General features: G+C 46.1%; 1 protein-coding gene across 2 annotated transcripts in view; it reads left to right on the top strand.

Moving 5' to 3' along the window:
• The first annotated feature begins 2908 nt into the window (after positions 1-2908).
• Positions 2909-26616, top strand: part of LOC135808171 (fibroblast growth factor receptor 2-like) — a 39298-nt gene continuing 15590 nt past the window's right edge. Inside the window, exons 1-11 of one of the 2 annotated variants that reach the window (XM_065321322.1) lie at positions 2909-3898; positions 8139-8386; positions 11219-11264; positions 11621-11675; positions 12255-12325; positions 14043-14138; positions 20277-20384; positions 22156-22203; positions 22753-22803; positions 23568-23744; positions 24979-25066. In XM_065321322.1, the coding sequence (XP_065177394.1) occupies positions 3839-3898; positions 8139-8386; positions 11219-11264; positions 11621-11675; positions 12255-12325; positions 14043-14138; positions 20277-20384; positions 22156-22203; positions 22753-22803; positions 23568-23744; positions 24979-25066 (1048 nt within the window). In that variant the 5' untranslated portion in view covers positions 2909-3838. The remainder of the gene's footprint in view (positions 3899-8138; positions 8387-11218; positions 11265-11620; positions 11676-12254; positions 12326-14042; positions 14139-20276; positions 20385-22155; positions 22204-22752; positions 22804-23567; positions 23745-24978; positions 25067-26616) is intronic. The other variant, XM_065321323.1, reaches the window with a different exon arrangement.

A 26616-nucleotide genomic window follows, 5' to 3' on the forward strand; every position in this document is an offset into this window, starting at 1 on the left:
TCATCGCAATGCTCTCACTGTTCACTGTTCACACACGAGAGTGACTACAACTACAATGTGGTGATTTCCAAGAAGTAATACTAGAAGTTTATTTATAGTCGTGTCGACGTGTCGCAACAACATTCAAACGGAACATACATGTACACCTGTAAGTAATTATATGCACGTGGCATGACTACTTACTTCATTTACATGACTAGTATCTAGCCGTGACTACACGTTACTTCCAAGTTCCAAGTACATGTACCAGTACTGCAGTACAGTTTTAGTACTGCAGTGTGGGAGATCAGATCACTCTCTGATACGCATTGCCATTGGTGACAAATCTGAGACACAATCATGATGGCTTTACTAGTAGAAAATAATGGTCATCACAGCATGTGGCACATACTCTAACATCGCTTCTGTGAGGAGGAGTGCAGTGTCCCGACGCATCACTCAACCAGAAGCATTTTTGTGACAATAATAAAGTACCAAGACAAACCAGAATGAACCTGAGGCTGTGTGCATGTGCTGCATGCAGAAACAGTCCGTCAAAAATGACAGAGAACCCTTTGGTCAAGTGCTGAGGGGATTTTCCTGGGAACTTTTCAAGGGGCATTCTTTCATAATGGGATAGCTGGCACGATCTTAGCTGCCACTGCAGTACAGTGTCATGATGCAGTAACCTTCTAGAACAATTCTGTTTGGTGGATGTCAGAACCTTGAGGATCATGATTATTCACAATCCTTGCACACAGCCGGTACATGTAATGCATTGCCTGTGTGTGTGGTCACTGTGGCGCGGCCATATACATGTACATGTACATGACCTCAGCAACTGTAATTAAAATTTAATACTATTGATGATATAGCTACTGTACTGGGCACAATCATACATAATAATTGTTATAGTACATGTGTAGTACTCGCAGAACGTCTTTCTAGGCGCTAGGCGGAGGCTCCACTTCAGCCATACATAAGTGTATGTACATGCCGCACTATCATTAGCCATCTGAAACAAGAGCAAACCAAAATACTTAGTGAAGATGACCATGTGTCCTCCCTCCTGTTCTCCTCCTAGAACCTCCTAGATCCTGACAGATGCACATGAGATAAGAAGGAGAGCAACACTGGTTCGGTGTAGTTGCCACTGATGCCTGGATGATGGCTGGATCTGCTTGCTATGTGTACAAAGACGAAAACTAGGTTATGTGCACAGTGAAACCTGTTGTGTGTGTCTAAGACGACCGCTCAAGGGACCTTCAGAACGTGGTCTCTGTTACCAGGTGGTCTCCTTATCCAGGGTCGTTTGACTGGAAATACATAGCATCCTTGGACCTTGGTCCTGGTTGTAATGGTCTTCTTGGACAGGTGGACCTGGTGGGCTTATCCGAGTGGTCGCCTTGACAGGTTTTACTGTACTAAGAGAAAGAAGACACAGAGATAAGAAGGTTCTTTGACTTTGGTACCTCAGAGGCTCAGTACCAATGCATTCTGCACTGTCTGTTTGCACAGTGTGGTACTGTGGATATCAATCACTGTAAGACATGTATATTATAACGAGGAAGCAAATCTAACGTTTTAACGGATGACATTTCTTCGTTATAATAAGATCCGTTGAGGCCGTACTGCTTCATAATATTATGCTGTGTGTGGATATGGCAGAATACTGCAAGATCGTTAACATATCTTCTCGTTAACCTATGAATTTTGGACAATCGTTAAATTTGCGACTCGTTATAATAACATGTCTTACAGCATGTCACAGAAAGAAACACCAGCTACATCATGTACTACTAGATCTACATGTACATGGCAGTACATGGCAGTACATGGCAGTACATGGCAGTACATGGCAGTACATGGCAGTACATGGCAGTACATGGCAGTACATGGCAGTACATGGCAGCACATAACTGTACCCATACAATGTAAATCGTGTAGTCATAGTCATTGTGCACCACGTGTCCACGTCCATTGCTATCCAAGAATCAAGATTAGATGACATCCTAGACCTGGCCATGGCCTAGACTAGATCAACGGATTATGAACCCATGCCCTCATACATGTACATGTACCGAGGACTGGCAGATCAGCGCTTTTCTCATGACCTTCACATCAGCCTTCAGCCGTTCAGGCCACACCATGGTGTAGTAGTACTACTACTAGTAGATCTACTTGTAGTGCCAGTACTACTACTAGTAGTAGTGCTCTCCTCGCCGCGCCCTCGGCGATGAGCCGCTTCCAGTGGTACAGGGGTACAGTGGTAGATCTGCACGGTGTGCATGCTCTCCTCTGGAATCCGGAAATTGACTTTCAAAATTATTCCTTACTGAAAGTGAAAGGCAGAGCAACCCATCTGGATCACGGTTACCTGGATACCGTTGCTGTAGCACTGTCACTGGTTATCTACCTGCCACAATAAGCAAATGGCGGTTGTGTGTATGTTCCTACAATATGTAGATCCTATTGCCAGTGTTGGTCTGATCAGTAAGACTAGGGCACTGAGTCTGTCCCCGATAGGCAGGAGCGCTGCTGATTTCGTGCTGGGTCGCAGATCCTTCTTATGCAACATACCATGTAGATGCAGCAATGGAACTGACGGATGATTTGAACTTTGCCCTTTGAACTCTGCCAATGTAGAAGAATATCAGCATTCTACATGTAGGATCGCAACAATGCATACATCAGCACGCCAATCTACAAGGCTGTGTAGGTCGATGAGTAGATCTACTGACTACAGTTTCAATTTTGTGTCCGTTGACGTGTTGTAGAGTAGACTCTACATAAGAATTAAAGTCATGGCATCTTCCAGGAGATATTGCACCCAACTTATCCCAAGGCGGGCCTCCACGATACACACAAACAAGAAGGAAACGCTAGGCTCAAGATGAAAGACAAAATTAGTTCCAATGCCAACCCCGGAAATCACGTTCTCGCCCGCACTTGTTTGAGGCTAGTACGCTGCGAGTTCGCTACAGTGTTCCCTCGTTCCCAACATCAGCTATCGGCGGTACACGAAGGACTTGCACAAAGCAAAATACGTCTAAGTCACCGGTAGCATTGCAGAAAAATTGGCTCCTCGTCCTTAGCAATGGCTAAGCAATAGCTGCCAGTTCCTTGCAGGTCCTACTGAACTCTGGTCTCAGGGATCTCCATAAGTCTTGCGCTTTCCTTGAGTGGGGACTGAACCCGGCAAGGTAACTGGAAGTTCTGTCAGTCCACGCCACCACCGGAGCAGCAGATGCAAAGTCCTTGAAGAGGCTTTGAAGAGGCCTGGATTGACGGGCAAACACCTCAACGCCGGCCTTGCAGTAGACGAATAGTAGCGATTCCAAGCAGACAGAGCATTACTAAAGTGCCGACTGCCAGATTTGTTCCATCACTTTGGCTCATGACTGTTTAGCTTCTGCTCAAGGACTATCTCCGGATTTGATGTACACGCTCTGAAAAGTGTGCTGTCACCGCTAATAATTTTTGTCCCAGCCCACGAAGCGTGCACTGCGCAAAGACGTTCATAACAAGCAGAAGCAAATGTACGTTACTTAGAGACCGCCGAGCGAAAAGCGAAGGAGGAAAGAACGACGGATGCAGAGTTGAAGCCGGACATGAGCTTTTGTGTTTGCTCGTGGTCCTCCGTTGCCGTGCCTGTCTTGTCACGAGACGCTGCATCAGCATAGCAGCACTGGATACGAGACATTGCATCAGCATAGCAGCACTGGATACGAGTCTGGGTGTCTTCCTGAGGCTTTCTTCAAAACATTGAGAAAACTGAGTTTTACCGTCTGGATACGCACTTCGTCCTGATGTTGTTGCCAACGAGGCTGATAACGGAGCACAACCTCCAGTCCTGACAATGCCTTCCAGAACTGTGTGGACCGCTTACGCTATCAAGGCACCGCCGGTCGGATCAAGGGTAAGTGCGAATCAATACTAGTAGTAGTACTCACTTGTAATTGCTGTTCGTACTACACGTTGTAGTTGACTGCTTGAGTGTTGACTCTCCGACAACTGCAGTTCAAAGCTCCATTGCAATGCAGCCCGGGCGTGTAGCAAGATTTGGTAATGGCAGCCACTGAAGAAACTTACCTCCAGGGTAATCATTGTGGGTGTGCCAAGATATGAGAGGGAACATCCTGGCTACCATTGGCATACTGGAATTCTTTTGCATAAGTTGTAGCTGAACCTAGAGACATGTAGTGGTAATGCTGTGGGAGTTAAATACGCACTCTACTTACGAGAGAGCTCACTGTGCATTAGCTATTGCTCATCTACGGCCTACATTGGTGTCGAATGAGATACAAACTTGATACAGACTTGATACAAACTTGATATAGACTTGATACAGACTTGATACAGACTTGTCTTTTCCTTGGTACAACAACCTGCACAGTGCAACCTGGTGTCATGGTGACAGCCGTCATTGCAACGCAATACCTCAGGAGAGCTCTTTACTTTATTGGACACTATCGTAGTGTCCGTAACCCAAAATCCAATAAAAGAGAGAGAGAGAGAGAGAGAGAGAGAGAGAGAGAAAGAGAGAGAGAGAGAGAGAGAGAGAGAGAGAGAGAGAGAGAGAGAGAGAGAGAGAGAGAGAGAGAGAGAGAGAGAGAGAGTGAGAGAGAGAGAGAGGGGGAGAGGGGGAGAGAGAAAGAGAGAGGGGGAGAGAGAGAGAGAGAGAGAGATAGAGAGAGAGAGAGAGAGAGAGAGAGAGAGAGAGAGAGAGAGAGAGAGAGAGAGAGAGAGAGAGAGAGAGAGAGAGAGAGAGAGAGAGAGAAGGGGAGAGAGAAAGAGAGAGAGAGACAGAGAGAGAGAGAGACAGAGAGGGGAGAGAGAGGAGAGAGGGAGAGAGAGAGACAGACAGAGAGACAGAGAGACAGAGTTAGTAGTGTGCACAACAAGGTGCGAACGGAACAATAGTGACCTCAGTCACCCTCTCCATTGTACTCAGATGTCCTCTATGGTTGTTATGAGCCCTCTGATTCTCTAAAAGTGTTAGGAACGAACGACCACACGGCACGAGGACAACTATTGCATCTTAACGGTATATTTCACTCCGATCGAATATAATAGCTAACACGAAGATCACCAGCTATTCTTATAGCATGCAAATGACAGCTCACATCAGAAAAAGCATACACATAATATTATAACATACATGACAGCGAATGCAGTAAATCGCACATAGCGCATATAGCGTATAGCATGCAGTAAACATCAGCTAGCGGTACGGCGGAGTCGAAATGCAACATTGAAACGAACACAATGTCATCAGCGAGAAGGCCTTTCACAGTTGAAGACTTGTGGTTTGTAACAATGGTAGCATAAAAATTTGCAATGGCTACCTTGAACCGTCCACTCTTTCCTAACATGCATCATGGTCAGTAGGAGACACGCTCTACAAAGTCATCCAGTTTTAGACTAGTCACACAGCAATGAAACAACCAAGTCATTCGAATGGACAGCGAGCACTACGCTGAGCCTGAGGACTTAGTCATTCCGTCACAAAGGGGAGATTACGGCAAAAACTGGGACATTTCAGGAGTATCAATTATTTGTAGCCAAAGCAGCAGCATGTTGCATTGCCCATTGGCCGCCCTCTTCCAAAATCGACAGTGCCACTGTACACAATGGGAGATTTACCAACACCATTGTGGAGGGGGCAGTAAGTACATTATAGCGGGCACTGAAGAATCAGCTTCTGTGCTGATTCCGGGATTGGGTCGAGGGTAATTGCTGAGTGTGAAGTAATGCTCTAAAATGTTGGTCCGCATTCCAGGAGAGGACAAACAGGCAGGCACAGTGGGTTGGTCTAAGACCATGATTGAGAAACGAGAGGTACCAGGTTCAAGTCCTGCTTGGAAGCGGAACGATTTTTTCCAACCGTGCTGCGACCCACAGTTAATTGGGAACTCGTGGCCTGGCATGAGTAATACATGGATGTGGCAAATGGGATCGAGGCCTTTGGCCTCTGGTTGGTGGATCTGATCTATCCTCCCTCACCGTTTAGGAGCCGCATCTGACGCCTGATCATGGAGTGGTGGCGTCCCACGGAAGCGGAAAGGTGGTTCTTGACCAGGGAGTTATACGACTCCTTGTTCTTGACCTGCCCGGTACGCGAACCCAGTCGAATTTATTTATTTTATTTTACAAAGTGGATGAAAATATTTGGTAGCTGTGAAACAGTCGCAATACGTGGAGCATTCTCTTTGGCCTAACTCCACCGCGGTGTGTTGGCTTACATTCAGTGGTGTCCGCTCCCTAAACAGTTGTAAGGTCTTCTGGTCTGTGGATTAAATTATCTCCATATCTTCACCATTTGGCATATGGCCTAAGGTCCAGGTCACTATCCCCTTTTGGCTAATGTTTTCAGAGGTTTGTGTACTCATCAACCTCTTCAGGGTAGTTGGCTACACCAATCCAAGGTGCACACAACAAAAACATGTGGCTGCAAATCGATTGGATGGGCATTGTGCCCGTGCATTCACTTCGTGTGACAGTGCAATATTGGAAATTGGAAAAAGGGTCAACTGTTTCCCCTTCCCACCACCCGCTCCAATTGGTTATTCTGGCAGGTACCCTGTCAGTGGATTTGAAAACCTGGTTCAATAACTGTGACTTCTTGTAAAACTAGCCGTATCTCCAATTATAATCCACACTCCGTCCATGGCTTAATGTAATTGTTAGAATCCATGTTATGGCTATCATGTGTGTGCAGTAGGGGACAGCTCATAACCGAAATACACACCGCCGATAACGATCTAAACTCAGATCCGCAAGTCATCAAGCAGTGTGGTAGATAGGAAGCCTAAGGGGTTAGTACAGAAAAACACTCTTCTGCAGGCCGTCACAGACATTTGAGGTATTTGAGCGCTCAACCGCGTGATGATTAGCCATGCTGGAAAAGTAATGAAGAAAGGATTTTTGCAGAGGAATGACCGTTGAGTGTGCGTTGACAATGAGTTGTGTGTACCAGGTATTCCATAATGGATTCTCCAGTGGTATTTGGATTAGGGGATACATATCGAGGGAGTCTCCAAAGTACAATAATGAACAAAATTAATGATTGTACATGTAACTTGTTTTACAGACATTGCTTTTGGCTTCTTTTTCGTTGTACTCAGTGTACTTGTACTAACACTTGATTATGTACAAAACATTATAGTTTATGCTTTACAGATAGTATTGCTGTTGCTGTAGTGTGCGTACAATGTTGCCAATGAACATCAACCACTGTGGCAGTTTTACTGTTGTCGCCACGTGTGTGATGTAGGAGGGACGAGACTATTGAAATTAAGTTGCTGTTCTTTTTTCCAAGGTATCTGATTTGAAAGAATAGAGAGAGCTCGTTTACATGCCAGTCTTCTGTCACCATTTGGATTGACTCCAACTTCAGTCCAAGGACCTCTTAGAAAGCAGGAGTATCTCTTGCCAATGAATATGTTTCCACTTAGGCTGAAAGTCACTTTTCCTGGTTGATTATGGCTAAGGTCCTAGCAACGCAAAAGCGGTTCTCTTTCCACTTGCACTGGATGAGACTCCAGAGTTATGTTGCAGGTGCCTTTGTGACCTGCCTGTCTGCCTGTCTGACCTGGGCAGGTGTGTCGTGACCACACAACTTCACAAGTACAAGTACTCATTAGCTTAGTAGGGCCGCTACTGCATTACCACAGTACACTGTACCATGCCATGGTGTACTGGGACCAGGACTGGGACAAGTACATGTACATGTACTTGGACTAGAACTGCTGTGATTCTGGTTAGTGCATCCCGGCATTGGTCCTGTGTCCAGGCCTTGGACAGTGTGTGAGCGGCATTCATTCAAGGCAGCACACTGATGTCAATGATCCTGATTGTTCACATAAAGAGACTATAAGTGCCTGTTCAAGTGAACCATTCCCCTCTGCTCCCAAAGGCAGGCTGTGATGGCCTAATCTATCTTCCCTCTTTGAGGTACACCTGCAGGGAAATTCCCCAGCTAGCCTGATGGATCAGACTCACCATGCCTGAGCAACTATCGAATTCTCTGTCAAAACCGGCAAATGACTCTACGTGACATTATCATTTTGCACATAATGACTTCAAATGTTAACGATTAAAAAAAACCATTACTGGTCTAACAGTGCCCTATTCTCCTTGGCTCCTTTCTGTCACAGGGTAGCTGGCGCATCCGTTACTTTGTGCTCACTATCATCTCCACAGGGACCGGCCAAGATTTCTTGAGACTATGCTACTACACTCATCACAGTGGATATGAGCAGCAGCCGCCCAAAGGAGAGGTACCGCTGTTGGACATCAAGACTAGCAGAGTGGCTAGGGTTTCACGCGTTCTCGACCACCAGTATCACAAGATCTGCTCGATCAACACTACCGATAGGACATACTACTTTGCAGTCAAAACTGAGTAAGCGCTGTTCCATTCTCTGGTGTGTCAAACGCTATAGAAGCACAATTTGATGCATGCATTTTTGTGGACTGCACTCTCTCCCTCACTGAATACCATTGTGGTTGGAATCTCAAGTGGTCATTTCAGAAATGACTAAAAGTAGGTACAGTCTGTGTGCAGAGTAAACGGATAGGGGTGAGCAATGGGGTAAGAGGAAAGGGATAGGGGTGAGCAATGGGGTAAGAGGAAAGGGATAGGGGTGAGCAATGGGGTAAGAGGAAAGGGATAGTTTGGGAGAGAACAGTCTCTTAGACATGCAGCCCTCTTGTCCCAGCAGCCTGTTTGGATTCACAGGAAACGTGGCTGCTTGGATGACAACTACACCATAGCTTGTGGTAGAGCACTGCTGGCTTAAACGAGAGTCCCTAGTTGGATTCCGGGTGGTGACAGTCAATTTGTTCTTCATACTATTCCCATTTACACCTTTCGTTCAAACTGATGAATGTTGAAAATACTTTGGCTTTCGGCATCAAGAACAAAGTTGCACCCAATGAACAAGAGGGGGTGGAGGTGGATGGGTTAAACACTAAGATGAAAGTCCTTCAGGAATCTTAGAGACTCAGCCTGGATTGCTTTATTTAAAGTAATCTGGACAAGTATTTTAAGACTTGAACTCTATGAGTGCTTGTCCCTGCCCCACCCTCTTCGTCACAGTTTCTATTTCCTCCTCTAGTCGCCATTCAACCTCTCTCTCTCTCACCCTCTATCCACTTTGGTACATTCCAGGAAGCCATGGACTCTTCCAAATCAAACAGAAGTTTACCATGCACCTTCCTCAAATCCGAGCATGCGCATGATCTTGCTGCTCAGGACCTGAATAAGAGCATGATTGGTGACACTCACTAGGAGACTGTGAGGCAGGAGAAAATTAACATGCTCTTAACTGCAAGCAGAGAGGGGCACAAACACGCACCGTCTGCAACACAAACACTTGTCAAGCCTACCCGTACCTTTCATCCTGCAAACCATACATGAGGATTCCGAGGCTGTCGGGCATGAAGGCTCTGTGTCAAACACACCTTATCTTGATCCCTGCTTCCGAAACATTCTCTCCAAACGTACCCCAGTCTACTCTATTCCAGTCTACTGTGCCCCATCAACCATACCCCATCAACCATACCCCATCAACCATACCCCATCAACCATACCCCATCAACCATACCCCATCAACCATACCCCATCAACCATACCCCATCAACCATACCCCATCAACCATACCCCATCAACCATACCCCATCAACCATACCCCATCAACCATACCCCATCAACCATACCCCATCAACCATGCCCCATCAACCATACCCCATCAACCATGCCCCATCAACCATACCCCATCAACCATACCCCATCAACCATACCCCATCAACCATACCCCATCAACCATACCCCATCAACCATACCCCATCAACCATACCCCATCAACCATACCCCATCAACCATACCCCATCAACCATACCCCATCAACCATACCCCATCAACCATACCCCATCAACCATACCCCATCAACCATACCCCATCAACCATACCCCATCAACCATGCCCCATCAACCATACCCCATCAACCATACCCCATCAACCATACCCCATCAACCATACCCCATCAACCATACCCCATCAACCATACCCCATCAACCATACCCCATCAACCATGCCCCATCAACCATGCCCCATCAACCATACCCCATCAACCATACCCCATCAACCATACCCCATCAACCATGCCCCATCAACCATGCCCCATCAACCATACCCCATCAACCATACCCCATCAACCATACCCCATCAACCATACCCCATCAACCATACCCCATCAACCATACCCCATCAACCATACCCCATCAACCATACCCCATCAACCATACCCCATCAACCATACCCCATCAACCATACCCCATCAACCATACCCCATCAACCATACCCCATCAACCATACCCCATCAACCATACCCCATCAACCATACCCCATCAACCATACCCCATCAACCATACCCCATCAACCATACCCCATCAACCATACCCCATCAACCATACCCCATCAACCAGGCCTCAATCTACTATGCCTCGCTCCACCCTACCCCATTACGGTATCATTATGTTACCCCGGTCCACCATGCCCCAATCTACCCTGCCCCAATCCACATTGGCGCAATACATGACAAGTCTCTGCTGCTCTTGTTCTGCCCCCCGCTAACACCCGATATGGCTTTAGTGCAATTTCTTATTTGGGCGCTGCCAGGTGGAATACACTTCCACCGGCTTGCCGCATGTCTAGTTCACCAGCTGAATTTCGCTCATCCATCAAATTATACCTAGGGTTCCCTGTAAAAAGGCGCTGACGCCTGTTGGGAATTCCCTAGTAAAAGAAGAATAAATAATAATAATAATAATAACATGATGCCCCAATCTACCCTGTCTCAATCCACCGTGCCTCAATCCACACTGTCTCAATCCACCCTTCCCCAATTCGCCACGCATCAATTCACCCTGCCCCATTCTGCCCCAATCCACCCTGCCCCAATCCACCCTGCCCCAATCCACCCAGCCCCCAATCCACCCTGCCCCAATCCACTATGCCCAAATCCACTATGCCCAAATCCACCCTGCCCCAAATCCACCCTGCCCCAATCCACCATACCAATGTGAGTGCGCTATTATAGTCATGAGATCCCCATCATTCACTGGATTAGGGGCAGGTGCCAGTGCCATAAAAAGTAACTGAGACATGCGTATTCGGGTTTGAGACTACAGGTCGAGAGTCGGTGTGCCTGATACTTGTTGCTGCCTTGCTCAGGAACATAATGACGATGTTATTTGATTGCCTCAAGCGGTATTTGCCGGTGAGTTGACAAGTGTTGATTACACGCATACTGTAGTGTTGTACTTTGCCTTGCTGTTGATATGACGACAAGTTATCTACACAGTGTGACTCCCAGTGTGTGTATGACTTCCTGCCAAGTATGCATAGCTCACAATCATAATATGGGGACAGTGACCAGAGATTGCAAAATCATCTGTGACCTTTACATACAGTTCGTACATATACAGCCACCAACTGGTGTCCTTCCTGTGAAACACCAGATATTATCTAGTCTACTTGAAAACATTTTCCTGACTGAGACATACAGTAGAGTATAAACATTTCCCTCAGACGTACAGTGTAGTGTTGTTCTGTCTCTCTGATTGCTCTCTGCAGGAATGTATTAGCAATGAGGTGACGTTTGTCCGAGGTGTCAATCTCTCTAGGAAACGTAAGCTTAGTGATAGATTAGAACACACACACACACACACACACACACACACACACACACACACACACACACACACACTTATTGAAGAGGCACCTGAGTTCCGAAGAGTAGTTAGAAACATTATGACTAATGAGGGCTTCCTTTTTCTTTGTAAACAGCTACTGACTTGAATGGAGACTTGACTTGCATCTATCTCATTCAATGATAATGACCTTACTACTTGGAGCCGGTATAGTGAGTCGCAGGCTCACGGCAAAGCGCTGCACTTGCACTAGCGACACACGCTGCATGCTTAGCACCCATTAGAAAATCCACCGTGAAATCATCCGCATAACCCGCTCTGTATCAGGAGATCGGGAAGGAAGCGTTTCTATGCTATTCTCTAGCCATGCATTGGATCAAGTTTAAATTATTGTTTTGACTTTACCGCCATGTACAAAATGCATGTCGATGGCAAACGCGTGTCGTCCCATTCCCTCCGCACAGGATACTGTGCAGCCATTTCCTCACAGTGTCAATAGTCTGTGCGGAAACTTCCATTAAGTTGTCAGCATTTCACGTTTAATTCTGTTGCTGCAGTTGTTTCTGTCAGTGAGATACCGGATGATCCGTCTGATATTCCTGTGGTTGATGTCACTGCCGCTTCCAAGGTATGCATTTTCAAGGGCTTGCACAGTACTGTTAGAGGAGTAGACAATAATGTTATCTTCATGTCCATAGTCGACCGTAAATAACCGGAGAGAGGTACAGCTGAGGACCCTCCGCTATGCTTGGTCCTTCCCCAAATGTACTTGATGTACATGTAGGTCATCAAAGAGAGCTATTAGCCACCTATTAGCTGTGTGTGTCATGGGTGAATGCCTGCGCATGCCTGGCGCGTTGCTGCTCATTACAGCTGGATATCACCAAGAATCCATGAGTGTGCAGCTCTGATGGATAGCTGTCATTCCGTGATTACATCATTTTAGTGATGTAGTGCGTACAAGCAGGATTCAAGCAGGTCTCTTGCTGCACAACTGCAGCTCAGTTGTAAGCCACATCCCGCCTCAGATCTGCACCAAATGTGATGTACTGTAAAACGGGTAACTATTGCGACGTAATAATGTTTGCGAATTTTGCGAGAGGCCCCGAATCGCAAACCTTTAACAACGCAAACTCGCGCCATGTAATGTTCAGTGCAAGGACCGACTCGACTGTGTAGAACGACTGTAGAACGACTCGCAAACATTAAACAGCGCAAACCAGTCTCAATTTGTAAAACGCAAACATTTATTGTCGCAAACGTTACCCGTTTTGCAGTAATCGCGGATTTTTGCCGTGTCAGACAGCCATGCAGAAAACGTCAGAAGCTGTACACTCTGGGTTCAATGTACTCTTGATATTACACATGTGTTGTACATGTGGTCGCGCTTGTAGCTCTTTGTCGTACATGTGGCTGCGCTTGTGTCTCTTTTGTCGTACATGTGGCTGCGTATGTGTCTCTGTGTCGTACATGCTGCTGACCCGTGGTACACGCCGCTGCGCTGTCTTGGAATGCTTAGTACATGCCGCTGCACCGTCTTCTGTCCCCTCCGTATGCATTATTTATCATCTCGTCCCCGTTGCATACACATTTTCTCGTCTTGTCTCCGTTGTATTTGTCTGGTTGCCGTCTTGTGTCCGTCGTATTTCCCCGTCGTTCGTCTTTGTCTCCCGTCCTGTTCAGGCCTTGTTGTACTTTGCACAGGCACCTTTTTAGTATCCCTCACCCCACTTTTTCCCCTCTTTTCTCCACGTCCCCATAATATATTCTCTTGTCCGTTTTGTTGGAGCGCAGTTCTCCAGTCCCCTTACTGAAAGCAAGTTCGAGAAAACGCTCTCTCTCCCAGTGTGCACGAGTCTTTTGTTGTTGTGTGGAGTGGCGAGGAGAGCAACAGTTGGTCGGATTAAACTGACGACACATGTGTCTGTCTCTCACGTGATCAGTCCTATCTCGACCGTCTGGACGCGCACACATACACATAAACATACGCATTAAAGCATTGTGGACCATAGCTGACGAAAAGCACCACTATTTGTAACGTCTTTTGCATAGCTACGGGATGGCATTTTTTGGAGCAGTATCTTGTTATAGGAGGTATGGCTTACCGTCTGCCGTATATATGCTATTGTTGGAAGCCTACTGAGTGGAGGTATTAGGCAGGTGTCTAAAATCCTCAAGCTGTGTATAGGGCTTGATACTGTCTGATCAGTGCTTGCAACTCTGGGCAACAGGGAAGTAGTGCTGGAGTGCTTTTTAAAAGGAGTTCACATGCCGGGCCGGGCCGGGCTGGATGGATGATGGCGGGTGTACCTAGTGTTTTATTTCCCTCTCACTTACTGCCGTAGGAATCGTCCTCTAGGCGAAGAAAGGCATTTGGACAAATGAGATCACAAACTCTGCCATCACCACAGGTGAAAGAGGGTTTGGCAGGTTCTACCCTGGTAAGACCAATGCTGACTTTGTCCAGGACATGACATCATAATGTAGAACGTAGCGGATTATTATCATTATTATGTATTCACATTTTATTAGGGCAGTCCCCACAGACTCAAGGTCTTCTTACGGGGTGCCCTAATCACTGCAACCCATACTCAAAAGCGGAATTTAAGGTCGAATGCAAATTTACAAAAAGTAAAAAGTTTCTGAAATGCACACAGCAACTCTACGGTAACAGGCATAATACACTTGGCAGTGATGTAATAGGCATAGCAATGACATAGTAGTGATGTAATAGGCATAGCAATGACATAGTAGTGATGTAATAGGCATAGCAATGACATAGTAGTGATGTAATAGGCATAGCAATGACATAGTAGTGATGTAATAGGCATAGCAATGACATAGTAGTGATGTAATAGGCATAGCAATGACATAGTAGTGATGTAATAGGCATAGCAATGACATAGTAGTGATGTAATAGGCATAGCAATGACATAGTAGTGATGTAATAGGCATAGCAATGACATAGTAGTGATGTAATAGGCATAGCAATGACATAGTAGTGATGTAATAGGCATAGCAATGACATTGCAGTGATGTAATAGGCATAGCAATGACATAGTAGTGATGTAATAGGCATAGCAATGACATAGTAGTGATGTAACAGGCAACACAATGACATAGTAGGCTTAGCAACAGTTATAACAACATAGTGCGCATAGGAAGCAAGAGCACTGTTCAATTTTAAAATTAGGGGTGTCATCGGGTAGTAGGGTACCCGTGCTACCCGTAACTAGAGCGGCGGGTATTAGGGTAGCAGTTTGCTCAAACCCGATCATGCAGTGGAAGTACGGTGTTTTCGCACCTGTATGTAAAAAGAACGGCTATGTGCTTACGGTACACTTTCTATGTAGCGCAAGTGCACACTCATTGTCCAAACTATGTCAAAACAATACCCGGGCCGATAGGGTACCCGTGCTTCCCGAATAGAAATACCTAAACACGTTGCCCGACCAAACCCCTACCTGTTGCAGCCCTATTAAAAGTCCTCTCTGCCTCTTCCTCTCTGCAGAGGTTTTTTGCGATTACATAATGGAATACATAATAGACAGTGTCTTAAAGGGGCACTCCGGCTTCATTTTCGACGCCGAGTTTTCGATGCCAAGACGAAGGTAGGTGAAAGAGAAGACCCCTCGAACAAGAACGAGTCTCCAGAAGCGATCGAGTCGAGCAGGAAGACGACTTTTGAATTTCGCCGAGCGAGCGCTGATGACGTAATGAGGGATTAGCTTGCCAGTGGAAATGCATCTGCGCACGTACATTTCACATACTTTTTGGCCAATTTTCAATCGAAGAGGAGGTTGTTTTCTATGTTCTCTCAACGTCGTGAGCGATCCCGTTTTCTATACCCTTCCAGGTACCCTCAAGGTCCTCCAGAGGAGAATTTATCTCCAGCGAAGCGTTGTTGATCCGCTAAATTCGTCTCGAGACATATTCATCCAGTGCAGTGCTGATAAATGCAGAATGTTGAATTTGTGATAATTGTCGACGATGGAGAGAGAGGTTGATAGCCGCTGTCGCAGGGAAAGTGAAGCTGCTGGAAGTAACAACGGCGAGCTTGTTAGCATCACATGTGCATCCAGACTTCAAAGCAGCTTGACGGAATCGGGGAGTACTGACTATTTGTCTCGCCCTCAGTTTAGTGAATTTTATGACCAGAAAATTATTCGATCAGGATCCCTTCTACAAGATGTGTAGTACAGGTGATTTCTGAACTTGACGATATGGAGACCGACCAGTAGACCTACCAACAACGTGTACCTGCAGGAAATTCACCCAAGGCTATTGCTATCCTCTTCAGTGGCTGTTGTTTTTTAGTAAAAATATGTTCACTTCTCTCAACATACTCCTGCATGGCAGCAAGAAGGTGCGCTATGGAATTCAACGCCACAATCTTCGCCCAGCTGTGGATGAAGCATGGTCAAGTCATGGCAGTACATATACTTGAAACAGATGAGAAATTGAAGTTCATTTGTGATGGGAAGTTTGACAGCCCCAGTGACCGAGTCAAGCATTGTCTTTTGCCGTGGCACAAATTGCTGAAGAATCCGAGATGGTCTTGGAACTATGCACATGGATACTACCAGAAATAATGGTGGCATGAACCATTGTGGAATGGGACAGCTCACGGAGAATACTGGAATAGCTCAAGTATCTCTAAGTGATTGTAAATCCTGTTCTGGCTGATAGCTTCGGCCTGCTGCGCCCGCCCATGTACAATGATGGGAACATGCATTTCTGTTTTCTACATATTTGCCGACCACTGTACTGTGGTATAACAGTTGCAGGTCCCTTATATAAAAAAATACGTTCAACCCCCTCCCACATACCCACATTATAAATATGAACTAACAATTTCACTGTTGGACTCGCAGGCGGCTAGAGAGCAAAGGATTAATTTATAGCAAAGAAAAGGACCAGGGAACTACAAGTAAATTAGTTACGCTATAATGTCCATGAATAATTTCACTGTATTTGAAATAATTTTGTTTGATACCCTGAGAACTCTGAAACGTTGCACGGCTGTCAAGAAGCGGCAACTTAGAAAGATGGCGTCGGTTCGAGATGGCATGGTAACCGCGCACGTGCCGTGGTCCGTGACTTGCTCATGTATGCACGCAAATGCAAGTCACAAACTCACAAAGATCGTCTTTGCATTTGGAGAAAATATCTTCGACTCTCTTTGGAGGTTGGCGAGGTTTGCCTAATCTTTACTTGTTTGCGATGCCGGTATGTCCTCTCAATAATTAGAACAAAGAGAGCTGATGATCGCTTCATTACTGAGAAGAAGTAACAATCAACTCTCCTCATGTCCTCAGTGCCAAAGGCAGACGACTGCAATTCCACAACGCTCATTTCACGATGATGGAAACATAATCGTGTACTAGTACACACTTGGACCATTTGGTCATCCCTATTCTAGCCGCTAGTCCGTCCAGCAAGCAGATATTGACTATTACGATAAGTACAACTGCGTGAACGAGGGCTCACCCAGCAAATTCAATTCAAGACGTGACTCCAGTCAAGAATTAGGGTCTTTACTCGAGAACTTCACAAATACAGGTCAAGGCACCCCACAAAACTGATAGATGGCACGAACGAAAGACAAATAGGCTAGACAAAGTGTACCAAGTGATTGAAAACAGCAGATCTACCAAATAAGACAGCTACATGTGCCTAAACAACAATTCCCATACAGTAGAGAGTAGTATCAGGCGGAATGAAAGCCTTGGAAGTGCACAAATACAGCCACGACCGCCACAAAAATTGGACGACCGCCACAAAAAAATTCTCATTGCTCTACCTCCTTGAAGGGTGAAAGTTACCAGTTATCCTATAGCGATGTCAGTTTATGCCTGTTGGAACCCCCCACAGCCCGCACGAAATACCTTTCAAATAATTCCAGGATGCAATTGCAGCTCCAGACAGGAGGAAGAAGAACACCGTGAAAAATAACGGCAACGATGCCCAAACTCTCGGGAAACGGCTGAAGTCTTCCTGAAGATGTTAACATTGAATAGCCATCGATTACCAGCGTGGTTTGGTGACTTTAGAACTGTTTTGAGACTTAGAACGAAGCGATATCTCAAATTTGATGGAATTGTTACCTGTCAAATGCGTGGGCGAGCAGGCCAGCTGACTGGTTATGCATGAACATGCATGAGCATGCATTGATTTTTCATGGTTCACGTGCAGAAAACTAAGTTGCCGCGATCCAAGTGCAGCTAACAGCCGTGGTTGGAGCACTGTGGATTATATGTGGATACAACATTTATGGAAGGAAAAGTGGAATAATTTCTAACACATTGTTCAAATAGTTATAGCACTGAATTGTTGAGATTGTGAGCACATTCCAATCAGCACTCTACATATTTATAAGCGGTGGAAATCGTTAGGAATAGGTCGTGAGTTGTCAGAGTGCTCCAGTATATGAGAGAATGTTTTGTTTGTCTAATCGACGGCTCGTTTGAAGCCAGAGTTGTTTGAACTTGTTTCAGTCGACTTGATTCTAGATAGTAGTCGAAGGAGTACTATGAAGTACACACCACACGTAGTCCGTAAGGTATCTCGTGAGAATTCTGTCGGTACACATCAGGTATCAGCTTGGAAAGATGGATCCTCTCTGTTTCTTGAAAGCCTGTCTAGTTGGACTGTGGCTCCAGCGATTCCCTCCTCAGAGCAGATACCATACCCAATACCGTCAATGCATATTGGACAGACCTGTATGCACAACAGAAATAGTGGAGACAAATCTCTCAGCTCATGAACACGTCAGTGAAGTTTGAACTGCCGTTGTTTGTGGCCATTAGTATAAACCTATCGACTATAAGAATAATGTGCAAACAAACTTCTATAACCACAGCTGGGGCCATGGAATTATAAACTTAGGGAACTGCCAATTCTGGTCTGAGTTGCGTTCGAGGCCTGCAATTCATGATGGCTATCGTATGTTGCATTGACCAGAGATCATATTATAAAACTTCCATGCCACATTGAAACACGCACCACTTTCGAGTACTTAGGTATCCCCCACCAAATGGGCATTCGCTCTCGGGGTGGCAGGCGTCACTTTTCGTTATGCCTGGATCAGATTTCATTGACCCCAACTGTCATGAAGAATCATTTTTGCTTTGACTGGATTTCAGTACAAGTTGTAGAACTGCAGAATCAATTTCGTTGTATTTGGGCAACCATTTCACTACAAACGCTCTATTGGGAAATAGAATTTTTTATAAAATACATGTCCAAATTCCACATCTACCCAAATCGGAATACTTGATCACGTATCAGTCAGTACTACACGGAATGTTTAGAAAACGCCAGGGAATAGGAATTTGCTAACGAGAACTCCAGGCCAGGGTACTAGCAATAGCATACGAACAAAACAAGATACCCAATGCTAACAAAACAAGATAAAAACTCACCAGTGTACTTGTAGTAATTCATGTCGGTGTAATATTCACGATAAGCACCGAGGCACCCTCCGATTTGGTCAAGCTGCTTTGAAGTGTGGTTGTTCAGGTGATACAAACGGGCTCCCCGTTGTTACTTCCAGCAGCTTCACTCTCCCTGCGACAGCGGCTATCAGCCTCTCTCTCTCCATCGTCAACAATTATCACAGATTCAACATTCTACATTTATCAGCACTGCACTGGGTGAATATGTCTCGAGACGAATTTAGCGGATCAACAACGCTTCGCTGGAGATAAATTCTCCTCTGGAGGACCTTGAGGGTACCTGGAAGGGTATAGAAGACGGGATCGCTCACGACGTTGAGAGAACATAGAAAACAACCTCCTCTTCGATTGAAAATTGGCCAAAAAGTATGTGAAATGTATGTGCGCAGATGCATTTCCACTGGCGAGCTAATCCCTCATTACGTCATCAGCGCTCGCTCGGCGAAATTCAAAAGTCGTCTTCCTGTTCGACTCGATCGCTTCTGGAGGCTCGTTCTTGTTCGAGGGGTCTTCTCTTTCACCTACCTTCGTCTTGGCATCGAAAACTCGGCGTCGAAAATGAAGCCGGAGTGCCCCTTTAATAGACAGTGTCTATTATGTCAATTGCATAGCAGGCTTGGGACCGGTGTGCAAGGCACAGTAAATGCAATCTTGGCAAGGCATGTGAATGCCGGGATAGATAATGACAAGGCACACTTCTCTTCAGTAGTCTTTGCTGCCGATTATACTCACTAGTCTCTAGTCGGCCTGCTTCTACTCCTGCTTCTAGTTGCCCTGTTGGTACACTGCAATGCAGTAAACATTTTTTAAAGATACAAAAATAATCGAATGGCCTGTAACATTCGCTAAGGCTGGCGCTGTGTACAGCGTGAAAAGCAGGTCAAAATGCAAGCATGGCCGCACTTCTCTTGTGATTGATTCTTCCTGGTTTGTTGGAAATTTTGGATACTGGCTCATGTGCCCCCTCCCCCCCCCTCCATCCCTAGAACTCACTTTCTAGCAAGCATTTGTATTGAACCACAAGATGAACTTCACATCACATATGCAATACTTGCCGTGTTCTTTCATACTTTGACACTTGCCCTGGTGAGCTTTGTACGTGCCTGGACATTCCTTCCACAGGACATGTCTAGTGGATCACGGCCTTTGCCAAGCACTGCATCATCTGGGACTCTGAGGTCTCTTCTGCCAGTATCACCGGAGAAAAGCAGGACTGCTTCAGTAGCACAGGTAAGCACGTGACACTGTGCTAGCTAGTGACACATCAAGTACATACAGCTACTCAATGCTGTTCTAGTTCTCACTCGAACTATTAGTTAGATACTATGGTTAAGTTTACCTATTATTTATTATTATAAGCACTGTCGCGATGTAAGCGGGGATGCCTACTTCACTTGTGCCATTCAGGATGATATAAAGAGAAAGACAAACAGAAAGCTCAGAATCTTGAGGAACAATGCTGTAGAGCAGAATAGCTGTGATCGATTGGATGCACTACAGAAAGGTGAAAAGTTGACCTTAGGATTCGATAAAAGCTCATCATCTCGAACATGTGGCCAGTGTGGTCAGTGTGGCCAGTGTGGTCAGTGTGGTCAGTGTGGTCAGTGTGGTCAGTGTGGCCAGTGTGGTCAGTGTGGTCAGTGTGGTCAGTGTGGTCAGTGTGGCCAGTGTGGTCAGTGTGGTCAGTGTGGCCAGTGTGGTCAGTGTGGTCAGTGTGGTCAGTGTGGTCAGTGTGGCCAGTGTGGTCAGTGTGGTCAGTGTGGTCAGTGTGGTCAGTGTGGTCAGTGTGGTCAGTGTGGTCAGTGTGGTCAGTGTGGTCAGTGTGGTCAGTGTGGTCAGTGTCATTCAAGTCAGACTACATAGTCACAGTCACTAGCATGTCTTGTGTCATGTGATCCGCACAGTCACAAGGCAAGAGTCACCCAGAAGTCAAAAGTAAGGGGCAGCAGCCACATGACTGCCGTCACATGACCACATCACAATGAGAAGGTGGCCAGTAGTTGCATGCAGACTGGGAGACCGGGGACGCTTTTAGATAGGGAATTGTTATATTGAGTTAGCTGTTGATCGATAATTAAAATCTGTGCAACACCCAGTGGCTCGTTCCGTGTAGTGAAACACCCAGTGGCTCGTTCCGTGTAGTGAAACACCCAGTGGCTCGTTCCGTGTAGTGAAACACCCAGTGGCTCGTTCCGTGTAGTGAAACACGATCCCAAAATAATACTGTGAAGTAGGTGTGAATATAATACCACGCACCCGTGCACATGTGCACACACACACACACACATACACACACACACACACACACGCACGTGTGCGCACACACACACACTTACTACCACATCGTATTTCACAACCATCTTCTACGATAATTGTACTGCAACTGCGAGGGGAAAGAGGAAACAAAGGATTACATGTGCACACAAGTGTGACAAGAATGCATTGATCAGGTGAACGAGAACAGACAAAATGTACCTCCAAGCTAACATGACTGGTGGACCCGCTCGGGTTGGTCTCATCCTAGTGCGACCAAAATCCCCCCCCCCCCCCTCCCCTTTTCATCATGTCCTTCAAAGTAGTCAATCAGCACGCTCAGGGGTCATGATGGCAAGCTTCATCCATCATGACTGACGGACAGCGCGTGCTTGATTTGATTTCTTACAGCACGAAGCAACATATTAGGGAAGGTCAAAGGTCGAATTATTCCCAAAATGACATCAAATGGTCCTGATGGCCTATTATTCCTGCGGCGGGAACACTGCCTATTGGCCATGGCCCCGGCAACGATCACATATCATTAAAGAATGTGCATTTTGTCTCTAATGTACAAACATTCTAAGCAACAACCCCAGTGTAATAATATCTTTAGTTCTCTCTGCCTGGCAAAAATTGAAAATTTCTTCTGCCGCATCTGAAGTAGGTACTGTATTATTGTTGTTCTGGTGTTGAATGATGTGTACTGAATGGAGCATTCATCCTGCACCTGCCCTTGTCCTAACAGCCACAGTCCAAAAGGATCGACAGCCTCAAGCTTTCAAAACGACACCTGGTGAGACAACTACAATAGTCATTTTCGATTCACACAATGTCGTGATTATGTGTTGTGAAAATGTTATGGGTTAAATCCTCACATTATTTTGTCATACCCTACATATAAAAGGATGTGTACTGTGTAGCCTTGGCAACGGGTTTTGAGCCACAAGCATGCAGCGCTGTGCTTACACGTTTGTGTTGAAAAGCACATTATTTTTGATTTTATCGCGGTCCAAAGGGTGTTCTGGCATGTGCATAGTCTAAACTAGTGGATGGTACTCACATCATGGTTTGTCCTTTGTGGGCATATAACACTGTAGAATACTCGTATGATGCACTCGTATGATGCACTCGTATGATGCACTCGTATGATATTATGCAAGGAGAAATTACCCGGATTGTGGACAATAATACTAAGGACAGGAGCACAAGCTTCAGACTCTTGAACAACATCTTGAGAGAAGTCTTTGTTGTCTCCCAGGAAACTGTTCTCTGTGGACTAGTTAATCAATGGCATCATAAACATTGTTGTGTGTGAATCCTGTTTTTTGGGCATGTGCTGTAGGCCGTGCCACAACCAGACCAAACAAGCCGATCCAGAGCATCTACATCACTAGTATGTAACCGTTTGCCACACAGCAGCAGTGATCATACTGTCTTCAACTGTTTTCTCTCAATATGCATGCATGCACTTCTCGGGTCGAGAATCATACTGATGCAGGTTTGATGCAGGTTTGATGCAGCAGAAATTTCACGAACTTCAGGCACTACACAGTGCATGCATTTCAGTGTGTGGGGGAGGGGGGGGGGGGGGGGTCTGGAGCCGAATAGATTTGAGATCAATATTGATGCATCCCTGTCCAGTCCAACACCAGTCAGTGAATAGTTTAGAAAGGTTTCGTCCGCTTTTCCTCAGTACACTCCACCGCCTCCTTTGCCATGTGACCAATATGCCAAATAAGCTTGGTTGTGATGAATGAATATGCCAAATAAGCTTGGTTGTGATTAATATGCCAAATAAGCTTGGTTGTGATGAATATGCAGTGGATGTACATGTAGTTGAAAGGGCAATCCAGGAATTCCATCTTTCTTTGAGCTTCCACGTGATCATGTATCCATTCTAGCTTTGTTCAGTGTGTACAAGACAGAAGCGGAACATGTGGCATTCTACTACTAAACCTGTTCAACTAGTATCACTGTTATGTGAATGAGAGTCCTCCGCTGCTCCAGCTCCGAGTCGGCTCCGAGTCGGCAGAGACAGGTAGAGACAGTCATCAGTTGTCTGATGATTGCCTATGGTCATGAAACCATCAGTTATAACTGGATGATGTGTGATGCTCTGGGACTTGTGTTGCTGTTATGTACGTATTCTTCAACCAGATCCGGAGCTCACCTGTGCAGCAGCGCCCGTCGCCTACACGGGATGAACCCATGCTGCTGTCCGTTGGGGAAATTGAACAAAACAAAGCCAGGCTGAAGACCCTGGCTACGGTCGTTCCTCTGTCGTCAATGGACACCAACGCCATTTGTCGGTTGGGACATGGCAACTTTGGATCGGTACGTCACAGTGGTACAAGACTAGTGCATGTTCTCCTTTCTAAATCACCTTTTCAAGCTGCATGCCATTTTGTAATGTGCTCTTTTATCCAGCCAGGCTTCCATTATGTTAGCTGTTTGTTGATGGCGGCGGATGTAAGTATGGAACTCGTCTGTATAGCAAAGGTTTTGTTACCATGGTGATCTGTTCTACCACGCTATGTGCTACTTTAAAAATACTCACATAGCTCTTCCTTGAAACTCGGTGGGGATAAACGAAGGTGGCCCATTTAGACAAGATAAGTAGGGGGACTAGGTGATCAAACGTGCCGCCACATGATGTATTGCAAGTCTTGCCTGCGGATCTGCTCAATCAAATATCTACCAGTCGGTGACAGAACAGAAGAGCGCAGGGTATCCTGAGGTCTGGTTCGATTGGATGCACAGAAAACATTCCATGGACTACTAGTGTGGTAGTTATGCATTGTACATCACGGCTGTAGTACTGATGTGCACAGTCATGGTAACAGTACATTGTGTAATGCTCTTGGCCATATCCTGCTGTTGAGCTGGTTTTACAGATGAAGAATCTGAGAGACACAATGGCTGGTTGTCTATTCTTTCCGTGTGCTTAGTCTGGTTTCTTGCATGCCCACAACTAGCACCCTAACAACCCCGGTATCAAGGACCGTTTGAAATTATAAAACACACATGCACTAGTCCGACAGAACTGATATATTATGCACCCATGTTCGGGTCTAGTCTGACCTAATTGTATACGAGCTAATTCTATTAGCTTGTGTATGTAAATTGTGTATGTAAATTGTGTATGTAAAATGTGTATGCAAAATGGGTGTCTGAATTGTGTATGGAAATGTGTAAATAAAATCTCAGGGCTCTAGCCAAAAGGGGGTGTGGGGGGGGGGGGGGGAGGGTAGCGCCCCCCCCCCCCCTAATAATCTCTTTGAGCGCCCCCCCCCCCCTGCTCATTTTCTGATTTTTGTGCTTTTTCATGCCATTCAACAAAAATGCAGTCGATAGTCAGTACTAGCGGGTTCATAAAGGTACATTTTCCTGGGGTGAAGTCAGGTGTTCGCCCCGTACGTTGCATTTCGCATTGCAAGACAGTTATTTTGAAAATGGAAAAAAATGGGTTACGGGGTAACTGTTTTCCCTGCGCCCCCCCCCCCCTACTATTTCGACCTGGCTAGAACCATGAATCAGTATGTGTGTACTGTGTGGGTTATATCCGTAGGTATATGAAGTTGCTAACAAGTCGCGGTTAGCAACAGGCCGAGCAGAGGAACCAGTGCCGGACACTGTGGCGGTCAAGAAACTAAAGTGTAAGTTGTATGTCTCGATAAATTAAACTCACACTCACTTTAAAGAAATTGGGGATGTCACCTTATTTTATCCATGGTCATTGCAAACACTGAGCAGTGGTATGCCCTCCTTATAGTGCAACGGTGCTTTCTCATAACGGAATAAACTGTGAAATCAACTGTACAATAAGAAAGAAGCAAATCTGGTTTGGCGCGAGCACACCGCGTGTTGGGATAGAGGAGCAGTGTAGCAAGAAGGAGCCACGTGTGTGTGTGCATGTGTGTGTGTGTGTGTGTGTGTGTGTGTGACAGGCAGACCTGGCTCAGCATGGGCGTTTCAGTGGGCAGAAAGTTTGGTCAGCAATCTCAGCCATGAAGAAGTGCTACGACGGTCTGCAGCCTGTTCCATGTCGCAGCATGCGGAAGAGTGATGGGAGTGTGTGCAGCTCTCTTGATGAGGAACGCGATTGCTGGCAACACCATTTTCAATGTTTGTTGAACGTACCAAGTTCATTCAACCCTGCAATATTTGACTCAATCACGCAGCGTGACATCGATCGCTCATTGTGGCAACCGTCACCAACATCGGCGGAACTTGTTGTGGCATTGCGGCACATGGCTAACGGCAAAGCGGCTGGAGGTTCCGGAATTGTTGCTGAGTTGCTTAAAGCTGCGTTCGGCACCATATGCCCCTATCTCATCGACCTGTTGAACTCAATCTGGACTAGTGGCACTGTACCTGCTGAGTGGCGTAACGCAGTCCTTGTACCAATTCCGAAGAAGGGAGACCTTTCCAGGTTTGATAACTGGAGGGGAATATCGCTGCTTGATGTTGTAGGGAAACTGGTGGGCCGTGTCCTGCAATCCCGTCTTCAGAGGCTTGCTGAGAAGGTGCTGCCGGAATCGCAGTGCGGTTTTCGCCGTGGACGATCCTGCACGGATGGAACTTTTTGTATACGCCAACTAGTAGAGAAGTTTTATGAGCATCGTCAGAAGGGCTACCTCGTTTTCGTGGATTTACGAAAAGCGTATGATTCCGTGCCGCGCCCTGCTCTCGCTGCATGCCTCCTCAAGCTGGGCGTACCTGAGGAACTCACAGAGCTAATCCTGCAGTTCCATTGCGGCATGGAAGCAGAGGTGCGTGTTGGTGCTGAAGTCAGTGGCTCGTTTCCTGTTGAAAATGGTTTGCGCCAGGGATGCACCATGGCTCCGGTTTTGTTCAATCTCTTCTTTGGTGTTGTTATGATGTGCTGGAGAGATGCGATGCGTCAGGCCAGCACTGATTCTGGTATATCACTGTCCTACAACATCAATGGTCAGCTTTACTCCCGTGCTAAGGGTACCCTTCAAGTGCAACTCCACGACTTTGAATTTGCAGATGATGCCGTTTTGTTGTCAATGAGTCGGGCTGAGGCTGAGCAGTCGCTTCAGACTTTTCATCGTGTTGCATCCTCGTTTGGTTTGTCCGTCAGTTCGTCGAAAACACAATTCATGGTAGTTGGTGTTGGTATTTCCCCGGAGGACAGGATGCCGATGGACATGGGTGGCGACAGCATTTCGTATGTTGAATC

Source organism: Sycon ciliatum, chromosome 2 (assembly GCF_964019385.1).
Source record: "Sycon ciliatum chromosome 2, ocSycCili1.1, whole genome shotgun sequence".
NCBI lineage: Eukaryota > Metazoa > Porifera > Calcarea > Leucosolenida > Sycettidae > Sycon > Sycon ciliatum.